General features: G+C 36.5%; 1 protein-coding gene across 1 annotated transcript in view; it reads left to right on the top strand.

Annotated features, from left to right (window-relative positions):
- Nucleotides 1–4270, top strand: part of LOC147911668 (gamma-taxilin-like) — a 33731-nt gene extending 29461 nt beyond the window's left edge. Inside the window, 4 exon segments of the mRNA XM_087427919.1 lie at nt 647–739; nt 2852–2947; nt 3937–4203; nt 4205–4270. Coding sequence (XP_087284045.1) covers nt 647–739; nt 2852–2947; nt 3937–4203; nt 4205–4270 — 522 coding nt within the window.
- The last annotated feature ends 13986 nt before the right edge of the window (nt 4271–18256 follow it).

Here is an 18256-nt window from a genome sequence, read left to right as displayed (position 1 = left end):
CAGTGTAGGCCAGTATTTGGGCTTCTCAGTCAGCATTATTTTCTCAGCTAGAATAAAAAGTCCTTGGGGGAGGGGTGGTTAAAAGAAAACTTGGTGCTTCTACCTCTTTTAGCTTTTTTTCCCCCTCAACTGTACTCGCAGTAAATTCTTTCTCCTCCAACCAAACCTTTCTTTGGCTTCTCTTTCATTTTCCTGCGTATGTTAAAGAAAGAGGTAGCCTTGATGTCAAGTTAAGAACTATGCAGGTAGTACTCTAAAAGAATGATCTTTTTCCAAGAATAGTTTTTTAAATGTAAGGAGAGGGGGTGGTGCATAAAGCATTATGGTTATATGAAATTTATAGCTATACCACTGTGCTTTAGTTTTTAATGTAATTGATGGAATGGAGCTAGTAAATGTTTCTACATTTTAAGTATTTACACTGAAACTAAACCAACAAAATTTGCTAAATTTCAGTGCATTTCAGTAGGTTATAAGAATTTCAGCCATCTCTGTTCAAAGATTGATTTGTTCTCATTTTTATTACTTATAACAAATAACTAATAACAAATAACTAATATTTAGCCATACTGTGTTCTTTTGAAAGTCTTTGGGATTTTAAATCACTTATCTGGAACTCAGAATATTTGATAATTTTGTTTTATAGCTTTCTGTTTATATGGATAAGTTTGAAGAATTCCAGACTACCATGGCAAAAAGCAATGATCTCTTTACAACCTTCAGGCAGGAAATGGAAAAGGTATTGTCATTTGTTTAATAGAATATTACTACTAAATTTATATGCAGTTATGTTAAGTGTAATTAGTATTTGGATGAGTTGACATTTCTGGTACAAGCTTAACCTTAGTTTTCCTGATCCTCCACTGGCTTATTCAGGCATTTTGCCCTGAAATTACCCCAAGCTGCTAATGATCTTGATACTCTCAAAATTCTGTCATTATTAAAGAGGATTCTCCTATTAAAGACAATCTGTTGCTAGATGGTCACTCACCAGTTTTTCCTCAAAGCATTGGGTAAATTGGTTTTTAAAAATCTAGGCCAAGGAAAGTAACAATGTATTTTGGTTGGAATAGATTATTTCTGGGGATTTAGCTAATGCCTAAAATGTTTTTACTCTTTTAAATTTGATCTTTATTGATACAGTATAGAGGGGCATCCATATAAAATTTAACTAGTTGTCACAGTTCCGTGTAGAAAATGTTTTGGGTCATTCCAGTTCAGAATATGGGCTAATGGGCAGTTTTAAAGAGTACAGTTATCTGCCTCTTTCCCAAAATGAACAGGGGGCACCTTTGTTGGGAGCACGGACTCTGGAACTGAGATCTGTTGTTTGCATTGTGTGAGTTCTTTGGGGCAACCTATTTAGCTTAGCATTTTCCCTTTAAAATTGGGACTTAGGGGTGGTCAACAGAGTGGAAGTAACAGTAGGGCCTGGCATTTTGTAAGCATTTAATAGATATTAGTCATGATTATGATTAGATCTTATGTGGTGGTTAAGAGGATATGCTCGTGAGTCAAATTTCTTGGATTAATAACTCTTGCATGATGGATTGTAGACCATGGACAAGTTGTTTAACCTTTCTGTGCCTTCATGATTAAAACGGAGATTAACAAAAGTATCTGCTATATTTCAAACAATGCTTGGCCATGTTAAGTGCTCCTGTTACTGCCTTCAGGTGCTTTTAGACCTAGTAGTGTGGAGAATTCAGTGAGCAACAGATTAATTCTGCCTCCCAGTCCTCTCAGCTGAGTCTCCATTTGAGGGGGACTGTTATGCACAGTGAAAATGTTAGCTGCGCTGTAGCATGTGGGTGCTCTTGACATGGAACAGTTTAAGACAGGGACCCGAAAAGTTTGCTGTCTTTCTGGAGAATCCTCTGGACTAGAATACCTTCTGCTCTGCTAGTGGTTGTAGAGATCACTGTAGGTCAGCACTCAACCCTGATCTTCTATGACCTGTCCCCATGGACTTTGTCACACTCTGCCTTGTGGTACTTCTGAGGGTAATTACCCATGGCATGGGGCATTGGCTCTATCTTATCCTTGTTTCCTTTAACAGTGCCAGGCTTAGTATCTCTACCTGAAACAAAGCTGATGTGCAGACCAACAATAAAGGAATGTTGGAATTGTGGGTGATTGACGGGCATAGCTGAAGCTCATCCTGAATTTCTGAAAATTGGAATCTTGTAGCATTGGTTTAAGAATGTGCCCCTTATGTTTGGACCCATTTTATCTTCAACAAAATCTGAAATAAAATAGTATTGTGAGTTGTGAGGATGACTAATGCTAAGGATTTAATAATTCTAATATCGTTTTCCTAGTCACTTACCTAAATTATCCTGCCACTAGTTCTAATACTAATGTGGTTTTAGATTCTTAATCTCTTTGTGGGCTGAGAATCTCTGTCTTTCCAGGAATCTGGTGAATTAGTTTAATGTACTGTCTTTACAGAAAACTCAAGAACGTGGACGTTTTTCCATACAACTGGAGAAGGAGTTGTAGGAAATCATCTCTTGCCACCTCCAGCTGGAATAAATTGTACTCCAGCCTTAACTGAGAGAGTTCAGGTTGTGGTGTCTAAAGTTGCCATGCACTGCTTCCCCTAAAATTGAGGAGATCAAATTTGTTTTTCTCATAATAGGAAACTCCTTGCTTTGGTTCCTGCTGCTGCCACCGTAGGGCATCTGTTAGTTCTACCAAGAACAGACAGGCGCAGCTACTTTTATAAAGACAGGCATCGCTGGTTGACGCAAGTGCAGTGAGGAGGGAGAAGAAGAATGTTATAAAATGTTTTTGTGGTGGTCAGGGAATGCAACTTAGAATTTAAATTTGCAATTGTGTTGATCCACAGATGACAAAGAAAATTAAAAAACTGGAAAAAGAGATGCTAATATGGCGTACCAAATGGGAAAATAATAATAAAGTACTTCTGCAAATGGCTGAAGAGGTGAGCAGGTTTTACATGGCCGAATAGTGAATGTTCATGTCTTTCAGTGTTAAGGCAAAGTAGAACTTCTGGAGATTGCTAAGTAACTGCAGTTTTGAGTATGGTCTCTTTGCTGCAGTGGGTTAGATTGTCTTGAGTGAGGTATTTAATCTTCTTTCCCCAACTAATTAAATTAGCCCAGGTTTGTGTTGTAGACAGCTATAAAGTTAACTATGTTTTGCTTGCTTCTGTAGCAAACTGCAGTTTATGCAGACTAAGGCTTGTTAAACCGATATGCTACTCCCCCCATAGTTTTTGATTCATTAGATCTGGAGTGTGGCCAAGAATTTGCATTTCTAACAAGTATTCAGATAATATAGAAGTTGCTGGTTGAAAGGCCACAACTTGAAGAGTCCCTGCTCTTCAGAAAAGACTTTATTCAGATTTCCTGTGGAGAGAGCACAAACTTGCCATGGCTTTTCTACTTCGACTTACTCTTTTCCAAAAGGCAACAAAGCAATTTTTGTCTGGTTTGCTATAAATAAAGCTGAAATGTATTCCATTTGCAATTCTAAACTTCTACCTTTCATAAACTCGATAGGACTAGTTTATAACTGTTCAGAAGGGAGAATATTATGGCTCAAAAATGGTGGAAGGGAACAAAAAATGAGGTAGACATAAGAACTTTTAATATATTCGTATTTTGAACATTTTAAATTAAGATCCTCAGTTTCCTTAAAACTTCATTAAGTCAATACTTCAAGTCAAGAAGTGGATTTTGGTTACACAGAGAAATATGACAAAGAGAATGTAATTTTTTGCATTGCTCCAGAATAATTGTAAATATTTTAAATATCGGTTTATAGTGAGGTTCAAGAGATGATAAAAAGTAGTTTCCAATATGGCTCAAATTGCTTAATTTTATATACAGTGAGCTAATTTGTGTTTACATTTTTACATTTACATACAAAGGTTAAATTCTGTGGTGGTGGTCTTTTTTTTTCTTTTAGAAAACTGTTCGTGATACAGAGTACAAGACCTTTCAAATAAAACTGGAACGGTTAGAGAAGCTGTGTAGAGCTCTTCAAATGGAAAGAAATGAGCTCAATGAGAAGGCTGAAGTCCTGAAAGAGCAGGTCTCTGTAAAAGCAGCAGGAATATATTTAGCAACACCTGAGATACAGCCCTGCACTGCTTTTGATTCTCAGAAAGTGTTGAACACTTCCTCTAAAAGAGCTCCAGGAGGCTATCTGGAGGCTGAGCGCAAAGCAACAAGTGAAACGAACCTCAGCTCAAAGGAGTCTTTCCACATGATCTCTTCCGGGCTTTGATTCAGTTGACTAACCTGAAGTGTGAGCACTGTATCTAGAGAGATATTTTGTGTATAACTTTTCTGTAGTAGTTACTGCTGGTTTTGTGATGAAAATTTTCTTACCTTTTTTTACTACATCTGTATTTTCTTAGAACTATTGGACTGTGTGGTAGAGGAGTCTGCTTAGCAGTTTTGCTTTGTTTTAATGTATACATTTCCCACAACTCTATTGAACATCTGCCTTATTTTCCTGTTCATTGGACTGCATGTGTTCCTTGCCTTGTCCCTTCAATGTATCTGTGTGTTCATTGCCTTATCCCTGCCCCTTGCATATAATTAATCATAATTTAATTGAGACTTGTTCTGATCATGGTTCCCCTATTCAAAACTAGTACTAATTTAAACACTCTAGTCCATGAATATAAAAAGGAGAAAATATAAAGATGAATAGCTTTATCTAGTAGCTCATTTAATTGCCAAGTGAAGATAAATCTTGAGTGTGGGACAAGAAGCAAGCACAGCATATATGATTCAGATTAGCTCTTTGATAATATTTTTATCACATGTCAAATTGAGATGACTGTAAGTCTTAAAGTCATGGCCAACTATGTATATGAAGATGTCGTTTGTAAAGAAAGTAGAATATGCAGGCAAGTCATTGAACAAGCAGCCTTCATTGCTTGCTTATGTGACTAAACATAGTTGTACTGCTTTAGTTTCAGGTTAGAACACATGTTTAAAGAAAAAGTCAATATCTAGATCTCTGCATTTAGAATGGAGAAATTTCTGAACTTTGTTGTTCCGTATTTCTTTTGTTATTTTAATGTCTAAAGCTAAACAGTTTTATTTATGTTTCACATGTATGATCTAAAACAGGTTGAAAATGGAAAATTATCTAATAGGAAAAAATGCACGCAGTGTGCGATAGTTCCCACCACTGACTATGCTAATCAAGGGGCCACACAGTGAAGGAAAAGAAATCTACATGAAATTTGAAAATTTAATTACTCTGCGGTAACTGGCAAAACAAAACCAACCCCTCCAGCAGCTTTTTGTAAGAATCTTCTTGAGCTACTAAGTGAAATATTGGACCCATGTCATTGAGGGGAAATGAAGATATATGTCACAAATATAATTTACTGTAAAGTCTATACTAATGATCAGATTTCACCAGAACCCTGCTCTTAACATTTTTTACAGGTAGTTAGCCAACCATACTTCTCTGTGGCAGTTGTTTTGTGTGGAAGGTAAATCTTGGGCTCAAAGAAATGTGGCTGATAGCATTTTTTTGGGTGTACTAGGTGTATTAGATGTCATTCTGTGAAGTAATATAAGATATTAAAAGGATTTGGATTCTGTTTGGGAAGCATTTAGTTTACTTTCAGAATTTTTCCTCTTGTTACCAAATGGGATAAAAAGGACCCTGTGAGAAGGGTTCCCTTCTAAATGGCTCTGTAGCATGTGCGATATCTACTATATTCTAGAACAGGAGCTGGCAAACCATCTCTGTCTTGGCTAGGGCTACTTTCATACTACAACTATTGAGTTAAGCAAGTCTTAAATATTTACTATCTGACCCTTTGTTTGTCAACCCTTGTTTGAAAACACCGTGTCTGTCCCAGGAAAACAAAGTTGCGATCAGTTAAATTGTGTTTGTTGCACCACTTTGTGGAAGCTTTGTAGTTGTAAAAGCTACAGTGGTAATGGATTCTAAGGCACAGAAAAAACATGGCTCTAGAGTAACAGACCATTTCATCTTCAGATGTGTAGAAGCACATTTTGTGGTTATGAGAGCAATATTTTCTTAAGTTACACAAAAAACTGCCTTGTTACACCTGATTATCATGGTTCATTTTTCAGGTGTTGCACAGATATCTACCTCTTTCAAACTGTAAATGAAAACAGCTGAAAAAAGGATGCAGTGCTAATTATGCTACTTTATTTTTACAGCTTATATCTTTCATGAAGACACAAAATTGATGAGGCAGTCTTATTTTGCTTTCCAAAGGCATTTTATAGGGGTTTTTCACTAATGTGAATCTTATTTTGTCTGCTCTGTTAAGGTTGAGTAAATACATAATGATCAATTTAACAGTCTCTGATTATTCTTTATACTTATGTGATTTTAATTCTATGATAACAATCAACTTCAAAGATAATTGTAAGTAGATGATCTCTCAGGTCTTAAAACACCTGGTTATTGTATTTCCTAATCAGGGAGTGGGGGAGACCACCCTCTGATTGGTTAAGTCGTTTTATTCAGCCAGAGCTCTGTTAGTGCTTTTTTTTTGTGAGGAAGATCAGCCCTGAGCTAACATCGGCCAATCCTCCTGTTTGTTTTTTTTTTTTTGTTTTTGTTTTTTTGCTGAGGAAGCCTGGCTCTGGGCTAACATCCGTGCCCATCTTCCTTCACTGTATATGGGACGCTGCCACAGCATGGCTTGCCAAGCGGGGCACGATGCTCCTGGGATCCAAACCAGTGAACCCTGGACTGCTGCAACAGAGTGTGCGCACTTAACCACTTGCACCACTGGGCCAACCCCTGTTAGTGCTTTTTTTCCTGATTCTAGAAGATTTCTGTGGTGAAACTTCTGGTAAGGCTTTGGAAAACTGCAAGGACGATGAATTTCTCTAGTCCTAGGTGACCTTTGCAAGGGATGCTTGCGTAGTATATAGAATCTCAGTGTCTCATTTGTATTGAATTAGTTGTTGATAAGCAAAAGTTAAGTTCATCTGATCCTATATACACAACTAGGCAAGTTTCTGTTTTCTAGTTGAATAACAGGAAGAAAGTATTTGCTTGAGTGCCCAGTTACAGCACAGATTAAAAGATAGAGGCGAAGAGAAACATGATGGAAAATGGCAATTGGAAAACACCAAGTATCAGTCTCTCTACTGAAACAACCAAAATTAAAAACTGTTTCAATCAAAGAACGTTACCTGAAAAGTGAGAAGGTAGTCTATAAAATGGAAGAAAATATGTCTAAATGATATATCTAATAAGGATATACTATGTGAATATACCAAGAACTCTTAAAACTCAGCAAGAAAAAGACAACAATTAAAAATTTGGAGAAGGACTTCAACAGACATTTATCCAAAGAAGATAGGTAACAGTACTTGAAATGAAGCTCAAAGTTAGTAACCAATAGGAAAATGCAAATCAAAATCATTAGCTACCACTTTATACCCACTTGGCCATAATAAATAACACTGAAAAACACTAGACAAAATAAAAAGGCGAGGATGCAGAGAAATTGGAACTCCTGTAATTTGCTTAGCGGAATGTAAAATGGTGCAGCTGCTGTGGAAAAGAGTTTAGCTGTTCACCAAAAAGTTAAACAATTATAGGATAGAGCAATTCAACTGTGTACTCAAGAGCATTGAGAAAGGTACAGACATATGCACACACGTGTTCATAGCACTATTCACAATAGCCAAAAGGAAACAACTCTAATTTCGGTGGATAAATGGACAAGCAAATTCTGATACACTCATACAATGTTATATTATTCAGCCATGAGAAGAATAAAGTACTGATACCTGCTATAACATAGATGAAGCTTAAAAAGGTTACACTAAGTCAAAGAAGCTGGATGCAAAAGATTATGATTCCATTTATATATCATTGTGTCTTTATTTTTGTGGTGTTGATGCTTTGACTTCTGAGGTTGTTGACACGGGAGGGAACTAGCAGCAATCCCTGCGACCCAGAGCCCACTGAAGTTATTCAAATTAGGCAAACTTCAATCTGTTTACACTCTGACCTGCACCTTTACCTAGAAACACAAGTGCTCCTGCCTACATTTTCGACTCCTGCCTTCTGACTGATCCTTGTGCTTCACCATGTGGCTTCCCCCATGGTTTGCCCTTTTTGGGGATCTGTGAGTATAACAAACCACCTTTTCAATGGCAGTTGTTTTGTAACCTGTTGGCCTCACCATACCTAAATAATATTAAAACCTACATTTTAAAACACAAATATCCAGAATAAATATATCCATAGTGACATAAAGCAGACTGCTGTTTGACGGGGGCTGTGAGGAGACGGAATGGGGAGAGACTGCTTTGTAGGCACAGGCTTTACTTTTGTGGTGGTGATAATGTTTTGGAACTAGATATAGTTGGTGTTTGTACAGCATTGTGAATGTATTAAATCCCACAGAGTTGTGTACTTTAAAATGTTAATTTTGTGTTATATGTATTTCACCTCAAAAAAGAAAAATAGAGATCAAAATGTAATTTGAAGCAATTGTAAGTTTACATGTCTAGCAACACGTCTAGTCTGTTGTAAAATGCATACTCCCTTGTATACCTTTTCCTTACTGGTAAAATGAGGCAGTTAGGATTTGGAAACAAAATGGTAAAAATGTACTAATTTTGGCTCAAGTTTTGGGACACACAAAAATAAAGAAGTGTAAAAGTCACTCTTGCATATCTGAGAGAAAGAAGTTTAAGAAAATGTGGACTTGAAATAGTTGACTCATAGGCAGTACCCTGCTACTTAAATTTTACAACAGACATGATGGTTTTTCTGAAGAAATTTCTTCCTTAATAGCTAAAATGCTATAGCTCATTTGAAAGTGCTAAAATTAGGATACGTATCCTGCTATAGTATTTCCTATTTGCTTTTTGGCACGTCATCAATGAAGCTTTCATGTAATGTTACATTCAGTGGAAGGTATTTTGAAGGTATAAAAATAGTCCCCAAATCTCCAATGAAAATTTAAATGAACAAACCAATTCCAAACAGAAACTGGCTCTTGTACTTTGGGTTTAAGATTCTCCACTCCCTGTTCCAATGCTCTGATGTGTAGGTCTTCATTATTGTATATATTTTTAGCCTAGAGATAATTCATGAGGGACATTCCTTCAGATTTTCACTAGAGTGTTTTTTCCAGACCAAATAAAGCACTTAATTATATATGACGAGATTTTTTGATTCATTGACTAATGTGTTTCAACATTGGCAAATAAATGTGGACTTGTAAGGTTTTGAGGGGGAATTTATTCACTAGTGTCATTTTTGTGTTTTTCCTCCCAAAACTTTAACATTTCAATGCGAAAGGCAGGCCAATATTTTCTAAATTTATTTGCAAGTGTACTTCCATATATGTATATATACACCCAGTCACATATGCACTGCTTTTCTTTCCATTATTCATAAAAAGTTTTCCCAAAGCATTTTCAAGCATCAGTTAGAGGCAGTTGTAGCCCTGAGAGGGTGGTTATCAGCTAAACCCCTTAGAAATGTCAAGTACTTAGTGCTCTTGATTAGAGAATTCAGCATCATTTGAATGTCCTGCCCTCTAGTATCCTTCATGCCTGTGACACAGCATAGACATTAGTTGAAAAACACCGTAACAATATTGAAAATAGGAGCAGAAGCTACATCTACATTTGCGTTTTTACATAGATGTGTCTGGAGATTTCTCACCACCTGATGTGATAAAAATAATGAATAAAAATATAATATTGAACTAAAGATTGTATTAAAATGAAATATTTTATTTTAAACTTTCTATAAATATTTGGTACGAATTGCATCTAAATATTTTTTACTATGTCATATATACAGTAGTAAATTTTTCCCTTTCAACATCATCCATCATTCAGGAAAATAAATCTGTAGCTCACCATTTGCCATATGTGCATGATGTTATCCTCAAACACTGAGCAAATAACTCAGGGGTCTCTGGGGCTGCAATTAAAATCTGATATCTTGGTATTGCATTCTCCATGAATAAACTGCTAATAAAACAACAAAGAAAGGTAACTCGCTTCATATCTTGGCATGTTAATCCTGACATTTATTAAAGATTTTGGAAGTTAGATTTGAGGATCCATCTTTGTGAGGGTCGGTGCTATCTCACAGTTTGGACAGAGAGAGGTGCAGACTCATTTATCCCACACCACTTTTTATTTGCAAAATTTCCATATTTCAGGATGGGGGATAATACCATAAGTGAACACGTATATACCCTTCCCCTGTGTTCTCTAAATGTTAATATTTTGCTACATATCTTTCTCTAATTTGCATGTCTATAAACACACACACAAGGTTGCTGAACCTTTGGAAAGTTGCAAATATGATACTTAACTCTTAAGTACTTGGGCCTAAATCTCCGAAGGATAAGGATGTTCTCCCACATAACTACAAGGCCATTTTTACACCTAATACAATTAACGTTAAGTATCATTAATATACTGTCATTCTGATCACTTCGTATTCGCCCCACTGGTGAAACAGTACTCCCTAAATATGCCAGATGGCCAAACACATGATGCATGACACTGACACATGCAATCTGCTGCACTTAGTCAACAGCCAGATGAGGAGGACACCACACATCACACACAGCCACATGGGTTTTGCACTCTGGAACAGACCGAACCAGCATGGGTTTGGATGCAGGTTCTGTAGCATCAAATGATGCTTAATTCCTCGAGCAGGATGTGATTTGCTGGTTTGAATAATTTCACAGGCTGGCAATGAGATGACATCTGTTACGCTGAGCAAATTTGAGGATGAAGCTAGTCTGGCTGATAAGGGATACCCTGGCTCATACCCAGGTGGGGAGCCTTGCATGCTGGGTGGGAGTCCTATCTGGCAAGAACAGGGAAACCCGTGCTAGGCTTTGGGCGCCTGAGAGGTTCAAAGATGTCAAAGCAGCTCTTCAAATTTAAAACAACTATTAGGTGCCAACGTTTAACGTAATAAACATGTCATAGTGCTGCTGTGAACACTCACAGCAAGGTTTTATTTGAGTATCTGTTTTCAGTTCTTTTGGGTATATACGTAGGAGTAAAATGGCTGGGTCATATGCTAATTATAGGTTTAACTTACTGAGCTGTTTTCTGCAAGGGATGCACCATTGTACATTACCACTGCAGTGTAAAAGCATTCCACATTCTCTAAATCCTCATCAACCACTTTTTATTTTCTGGGTTTTTAAAATTGCCATCCTGGTGGAGTGAAGGGGTATTGCGTTGTACTTTTGGTCTGCATAGTCCTGATGATTGAGGACGTTGAGCTTCTTTTCATATTCTTGTTAGCCATTTGTTTATCTTTGGAGAAATGACTGAAAGTGTTTGCCAGTTTTGGATGGGTTTTATCTATCATCGATGCTTAGGTATTCTTTCTGTAATCTAGATATTAGACTTACTTGATATATGATTTGCAAATATTTCATCCCATTCTGTACATTATCATTTCACTTTCATGATAGTGTTGTCTGATGGGTAAGTTTTTTGTTTTGATGACGTCCAATATATCTACTTGTCCTTTTGTTGCTTGTATCATTGGTGTTGTATCTAAGAATTCATTGCCAAATGAACGAGAAGACTTACCACTACATTTTCTTTTAGTGTTTTATAGTTACAGTGCTTGCGTATATGTTTTTGATCCATTTTGAGTTAATTTTTTGCATATGATAGGAGGAAGGGGTCTCACTTGTTTTTTTCTTTTTGTATATGCAAATTCAGTTTTCTAACACTGTTAAAGAGACTATCCTTTTCCAATTGAATGATCTTGGCACTCTTGTTGAAAATCAATTGCATATAAATACGTGGGTTTGTTTTTAGACTCAGTTCTCTTTCATTGGTCATATGTCTATCTTTATGTCAGTGCCACATTGTGTTCATTATTGTAACTGTGTCATAAATTTTGATCTCAGGAGGTATGAGTTCTCCATCTTGTTCTTTCTCAGGATTGCTTTGGCTAGTTGGCGTTTATTACATTCTATATAAATTTTAGGATGAGCTTTTCCAATTCTGCAAAAAAATGTCCATTGGAATTTTAAAAATACAGACTTTATTTTTTAGAGCAGTTTTAGGTTCACAGCAAAAGTGAGAAGGAGGTACAGATGGTTCCCTTACCCCCACTTCCCCTATACACGCACAACCTACCCTACCGTTATCATGCCCCCACCAGAATGGTATATTTGTTATAACTGATGAACTCATGTTGACACGTCGTTATGACCCAAAGTCCACAGTTTACATTAGGGTTCACTGTTTGTGTCCATTGGGGTGTGATAGGGATAGCATTGAATCTGAAGATCAATTTGGGAAATATTGCCATTTTTATAATGTAAAGTCTTCTATTCCATAAACACTGGAGGTGTTTCCTCCTGTTTAGGAAGATCAGCTGTGAGCTAACATCCACACCAATCCTCCTCTTTTTGCTGAGGAAGACTGGCCCTGAGCTAACATCTCTGCCTATCTTCCTCCACTTTATATGGGATGGTGCCACAGCATGGCCTGACAAGCGATGTATCTGTGCGCAGCAGGGATCTGAACCTGGGCCGCCAGCAGCAGAGCGCGCACTTAACTGCTACGCCATGGGGCCAGCCCCCAGCAATATTTTTTAGTCTTCAGTGTGTAAGTCAGTCTTGCACTTCCTTGGTTAAATTTATTCCTATATTTTTATACTCTTGTAGTTGGAATTTTGGGGTTTTTCATTTTAGTGTATAGAAAAACAAGTAATTTTTCCAACTTTGCTCAATTTATTTATTAGCTCTTAATAGTTTGTGAATTATTTTCTGTGTATAACATCAGGGCATCTGCAAAAAATTATTTTACTTTTTTCTTTCCAAATTACGTGCCTTTATTTCTTTTTCCTGCCTAATTTCTCTAGCTAAAATTTCCAGTACAGTGTTAAATAAAAATGAGAAAGGTGGACATCCTAGTCTTGTTCTTGATATTACAAGAAAAGATTTCAGTCTTTCACCTGAACGTTGAATATAATGTTAGCACTGAGTTTTTCATAAATGCTCTTTATCTTGTGGAAGTTCACTTATTTCCTAGCATATTGTGTGCATTTTATCACTAAATGTGTTGTATTTTGTCAAATGCTTTTTCTGCCTCAATTGAGATGGTCGTATTTTTCTAGCCATTTATATATATATGTTATTGTGGTAGAATAAATTGATTGATCATGGGTAGAACCACTCTTGCAACTGTATAAACCCATTGATAAAGGTGTATAAATCTCTTAATGTGCTACTAGACTCAGTTTGCTAGTACTTTTTAAGGATTTTGGCCTGTAGTTTTCTTTACTTGAGAAGTATTTATCTGGCCTAGATATCGAGGTAAAACTGGCCACATAGAAAGGGTTAAGAAATGTTTCTTCCTGTTCCATTTTTTGGAAGAGTTTGAGAAGAAGAGTTTGATGTGTGTGTTTGTATGTGTGTGTATGTGTGTGTAATTCACAGTGAAGTCATCTGATCCTGGGATTTCCTTTGTTATGATCTCTTTACATAAGGCTGTTCACATTTTCCATTACTTCCTGAGTCAGTGTTGATGGTTTATGTATTTCTAGGAATTTGCCCATTTCATCAAAGTTGTCCTATTTGTTGGTACAGAGTCTTATAATCTGTTACGTTTCTATGAAGTCTGAAATAATGTCCTGCTTTTATTTTTCAGTAATTTGAATCATCTTTGTTTTTATGTTTTTAGGTCTGGCTAAATCTTTCCAAAGTTTGACATTTTCAGAGAACAAAGTTTTGGTTTTATTGTTTCTCTCTTTTGTTTTCTTTTCTGTTATTATTTTTAGTTATTTCCTTAGTGGTTAACCTGGGGATTACAGTGAAAGCTTTATTTTTGTTCTTTTTATTTTAAGAAAAAATCCTCACACATTGAACTATGATTGACGTAAATAATCTGTACATAATAAATGTAAAAAACTTAATAAATTTGGAAATACACATGCACCCATGAAACCCTCACCACAATCAAGGCCATAAACATGTCTATCACCTCTGAAAGTTTCCCCTGACCTACTTTATTGTGTGTGTGTGTGATAAGGGAATGTAACATAAGATCAACCTTCTTAGCAAATTTTTAGTATATAATACAATATTGTTAATTATAGGCACTAGGTTGTACTGTAAATCTCCATAATTTAATCATCTTGCAGTAAAGCTTTGCAAACTTTGCCCATCATCTCCTAATTTTCCCCTTCCCCCAGCCTCTGGTAATCACCAGTCTACTCTGCTTCTATGAGTTTGACTATTTTGAATTCCTCATAGAAGTGGAAACATGCAGTATTTGTCCTCTGTGCCTGGCTTATTTCACTTAGCATATTTTCCCCCAGGTCCATCAGTGTTGTCAGAAATGACAGGATTTCCTTCTATTTTTTTTTTTTTAAGGCTGAGCAATGTTCCTTTGTATGGATACACCACATTTCTTTATCCATTTATCCATCGATGGACACTTAGGTTGTTTCCATGTGTGGGCTATTGAGGATAATGATGTAATGAACACAGGAGTGAAGAAATCGCTTTGACATCCTGATTTCAAGTCCTTTGGGTATATACTCAGGTGTGGAATTGCTGGATCATGTGGTAGTTTTATTTTTAATTTTTGAGGAATCTCTGTATTGTTTACATTGTATTGTTTACCACAATGGCAGTGCCAATTTACATTCCTGCTAATAGTGTACAAGGGTTCCAGTGTCTCCACATCCTCATCAATGTTTGTTATCTTTTGATTTTAATAATGTAATAGCCATCCTAACAAATGTGAGGTGATTCAGGTTTCCACTGCTATCTGAAAGTAGAATGTTCCTGGGAAACCTTTCATATGCCATAATGATGTAAAGTGAAGAAGCAATTACTATTAATTTATGTGGGAAAAATTTTTGAGCATTTCCAGACCCCAAATATAACCTACTAAGTCATACCAAATAACACATAAAACACAAAATAACACTAACATAAAAGCAAGAATGATAATGATAAATCATTTATTGATTTGATATAATAAATACACAGCCTATAAAAAATAGAAATAATGTATGTAGAGTGTAGTTTCACTTACCAAAATCAGGAAGTCAGCAAGCACATTGGAAGGGTGAGAGGTGGTGGGGGTGATGACGGTATGCCAGGCTGAGTGGTCAGAGATTGGCATGGTGGGAGGTACAGGGGGCTGTGGTGTAAGAGAGAGAAGAGAGTCATCCATTAACATCTCATTGTCATCCAAATCCATCAGGGCAGGCAGGTGACAGATGTCTACACGTTTCTATTTCTGCCTTCCTCAGTGTCGAAGGTTGAGGTCCATCGTCTTTCGTGGCTAGTGTGGAAGGCTTGAAATACAGCAGTATACTTGACTGCTCAGCCTCTATAATGGCTCACTGTAAAACAAACGCTGAATGCTATATTCACTTTTCGTCTTTTTTCATAAAAAGCAGAAATTCTCTTTGAATTTATTTCAGTTAGCGAAATCAGGTACTATTGTAGGTCTTCTATAAAAGCAGAGTGGCATAAAATACACTTTCAGATAGTGGGGAAACCTGTACCTCATCATGGTTTTGATTTACTTTTGCCTGATGATTAGCAGTGTTGGGCCACTTTTCATATGCCTGTTGGCCATTTGTATGTCTTCATCAGAGAAATGTTTGTTCAGGTCTTCTGATGGTTTAAAATTAAGTTTATTATTATATTTTTTTGCTATTAAGTTGTTTGAGCCCCTTAAATATTTTGGATATTAACCTTGTATCAGATGTATGGTTTGCAAATATTTCCTCTCATTCTGTAGGTTGCCTTTTCGTTTTGATTGTTCTTTTGCTGTGCTGGAGGTTTTCAGTTTGAAGTAATCCCCACTTGTCTATTTTTGCTTTTGTTACCTGTGCTTTTGGTGTTATATCAAGAAATCATTTCCAAATCCCAGGACAAAGTTTTTCTCTATGTTTTCTGTAAGGAGTTTTATGGTTTCAGGTCTTAAGTCTTAAATCCATTTTGAATTTATCTATATGTATGATGTAAGATAAGGGTCCAATTTAACACTTTTGCATGGATATCTAGTTTTCTCAACACTCTTTATGGAAGAGACTGTCTTTTCCCCATTGTATATTCTTGATACCTTTGTCAAAATTTAACTAAAATGTGAGTTTATTTCTGGCTCTCTATTCTATTCCATTGTTCTGTGTGTCTGTTTTTATGCCAGGACCATACTGGATTTTTTTTTTGTGAGGAAGATCAGCCCTGAACTAACGCCCATGCCAATCCTCCTCTTTTTGCTGAGGAAGACTGGCCCTGGGCTAACATCTGTGCCCATCTTCCTCCACTTTACATGGGACGCCGCCACAGCATGGCTTGACAAGCGGTGCCTCGGTGTGCGCCCAGGATCTGAACCCGGGCCACGAGCAGCCAAGCGCACGCACTTAACCACTATGCCACAGGGCTGGCCCCAGGACCCTACTGTTTTGATTACTGTAGCTTGTAATATATTTTTAAATCGTGGAATGTGATACCTCCAGATTTGTTCTTATGTCTCAAAATTGGTTTGGCTAATGAGAGTCTTTTGTGGTTCCATATAAATTTTAGGATTGTTTTTTCTATTTCCATAAAAAAATGCCAGTGGGATTTTGATAAGGATTGCAGTGAATCTGTAGGTTACTTTGGGTAGCAAGGACATTTTAACAATATTAATTATTCCAACCCATGACCACAGGATGTCTTTTCATTTATTTGTGTCTTTCGTTTTTTTTTTTTTTTTCGGTCAGGAAGCTTGGACCTGAGCTAACATCTGTTGCCAATCTTTCTCTTTTTGCTGAGGAAGATTAGCCCTGAGCTAACATCTCTGTTAGCTATTTTCCTCTATTTTGCTTGTGGGATGCCGCCACAGCATGGCGTGATGAGTGGTACATCAGCCCGCAACCAAGATTCAAACCTGTGAACCCTAGGCCACCAAAGTGGAGTGCGAAACTAACCACTACACCACTAGGCCGGACCCTATTTGTGCCTTCTTTAACTTCCTCCATCAATATATTATAATTTTCGATATACAAGTCTTTTACCCCTGTGGTTAAATCTATTCCTAAGTATTTTATTCTTTTTGATGCTTTTGTAAATGGGATTATTTTCTTAATACACTTTTCCGATGGCTTGTTGCTAGTGTATAAAATGCAACTGATTTTTTCCCATTCTTTTATTGTGGTGAAATTCACATAACATAATATTTACCATTTTAACCATTTTTAAATATACAGTTCAGAAGTATTAAGTACTTTCATAATGTTGTGCAAATACAAGTCAAAAGCAGAAAGAAAACTAGAAACTAGAAGTTAAAGTCAGGATAAAACAGAAAAATTCACAAGTTGTAGAAATTAAACATCTTCTAAGTAACCACTGAGTCAAAGAAAAAAATCAAAGGGAAATTAGCATATAGTTAGAGATGAGTGAAAAGAAACACAAAATCTACCAAAACTTATGGGACACAGTGAAAGCAGTGCCATGCGAGAAATTTAGAGCTGTAGTAAACAAATTTATAGTAAACAAGAAAGATGTAAGATCAGGAAGCTTACATTACAATTTAAGGAACTAAAAAATGAGTACCAAACTGAACCCAAAGCAAGCAGAAATAAGGTAGTAATAAAGATTGTAGCCAAGATAAACAAAAAAACTGATACACCTTCAGCTAGATGGGCTAAGAAAAAAAGGGAAATACTTCTAAGTATCTTCTAATTTTCCTGTGATTTCTTCTTTGATTTATTGGTTGTTCAGAAGTATCTTTAATTTTCTTAATTTTACTTTTTTCCTCTGTTTTTGACTTCTAGTTTTTAGTTTCCTTTCTGGTTTTGATTTCTAGTTGCAACAAAATCAGAAGTGAATGTGGGGACATTGCTACTGATTCTACAGAAATAAGAAGGACTTCAGAGTACTATGAGCAATCGCACACCACAGACTCAATAGCCTAGATGAAATAGACAAATGCCTAGAAACATAAAACCTACCACAAAATACATAAATTAGTAAATTTGAATAGACTTATAACTTGTAAGGAGATTGAATCATTAATTGAAAATCTCCTGACATAACAAAGCCCTGGACCCTGAGGCCTTCCTTGGTGCATTTTATAAACATGTAAAGAAGTACTAACAATATTTCTCCAAGTTTTCTGAAAAATAGAGAGGAGGGAGTACTTGCTAACTCATTCTGTGAGGCCAGGATTACTCTGGATCCCAAACCAGACAAATGTTACAAGAAAACTACAGGCCTATATCCCTTCTGAACGTT

The sequence above is a fragment of the Ceratotherium simum genome, chromosome Y (genome assembly GCF_057802395.1).
Source record: "Ceratotherium simum simum isolate JZ-2026a chromosome Y, ASM5780239v1, whole genome shotgun sequence".
NCBI classification, from domain to species: Eukaryota; Metazoa; Chordata; class Mammalia; order Perissodactyla; family Rhinocerotidae; genus Ceratotherium; species Ceratotherium simum.
Note: the sequence above shows the minus strand (reverse complement) of the source record. Positions and strands in the feature narration are given on the sequence as shown.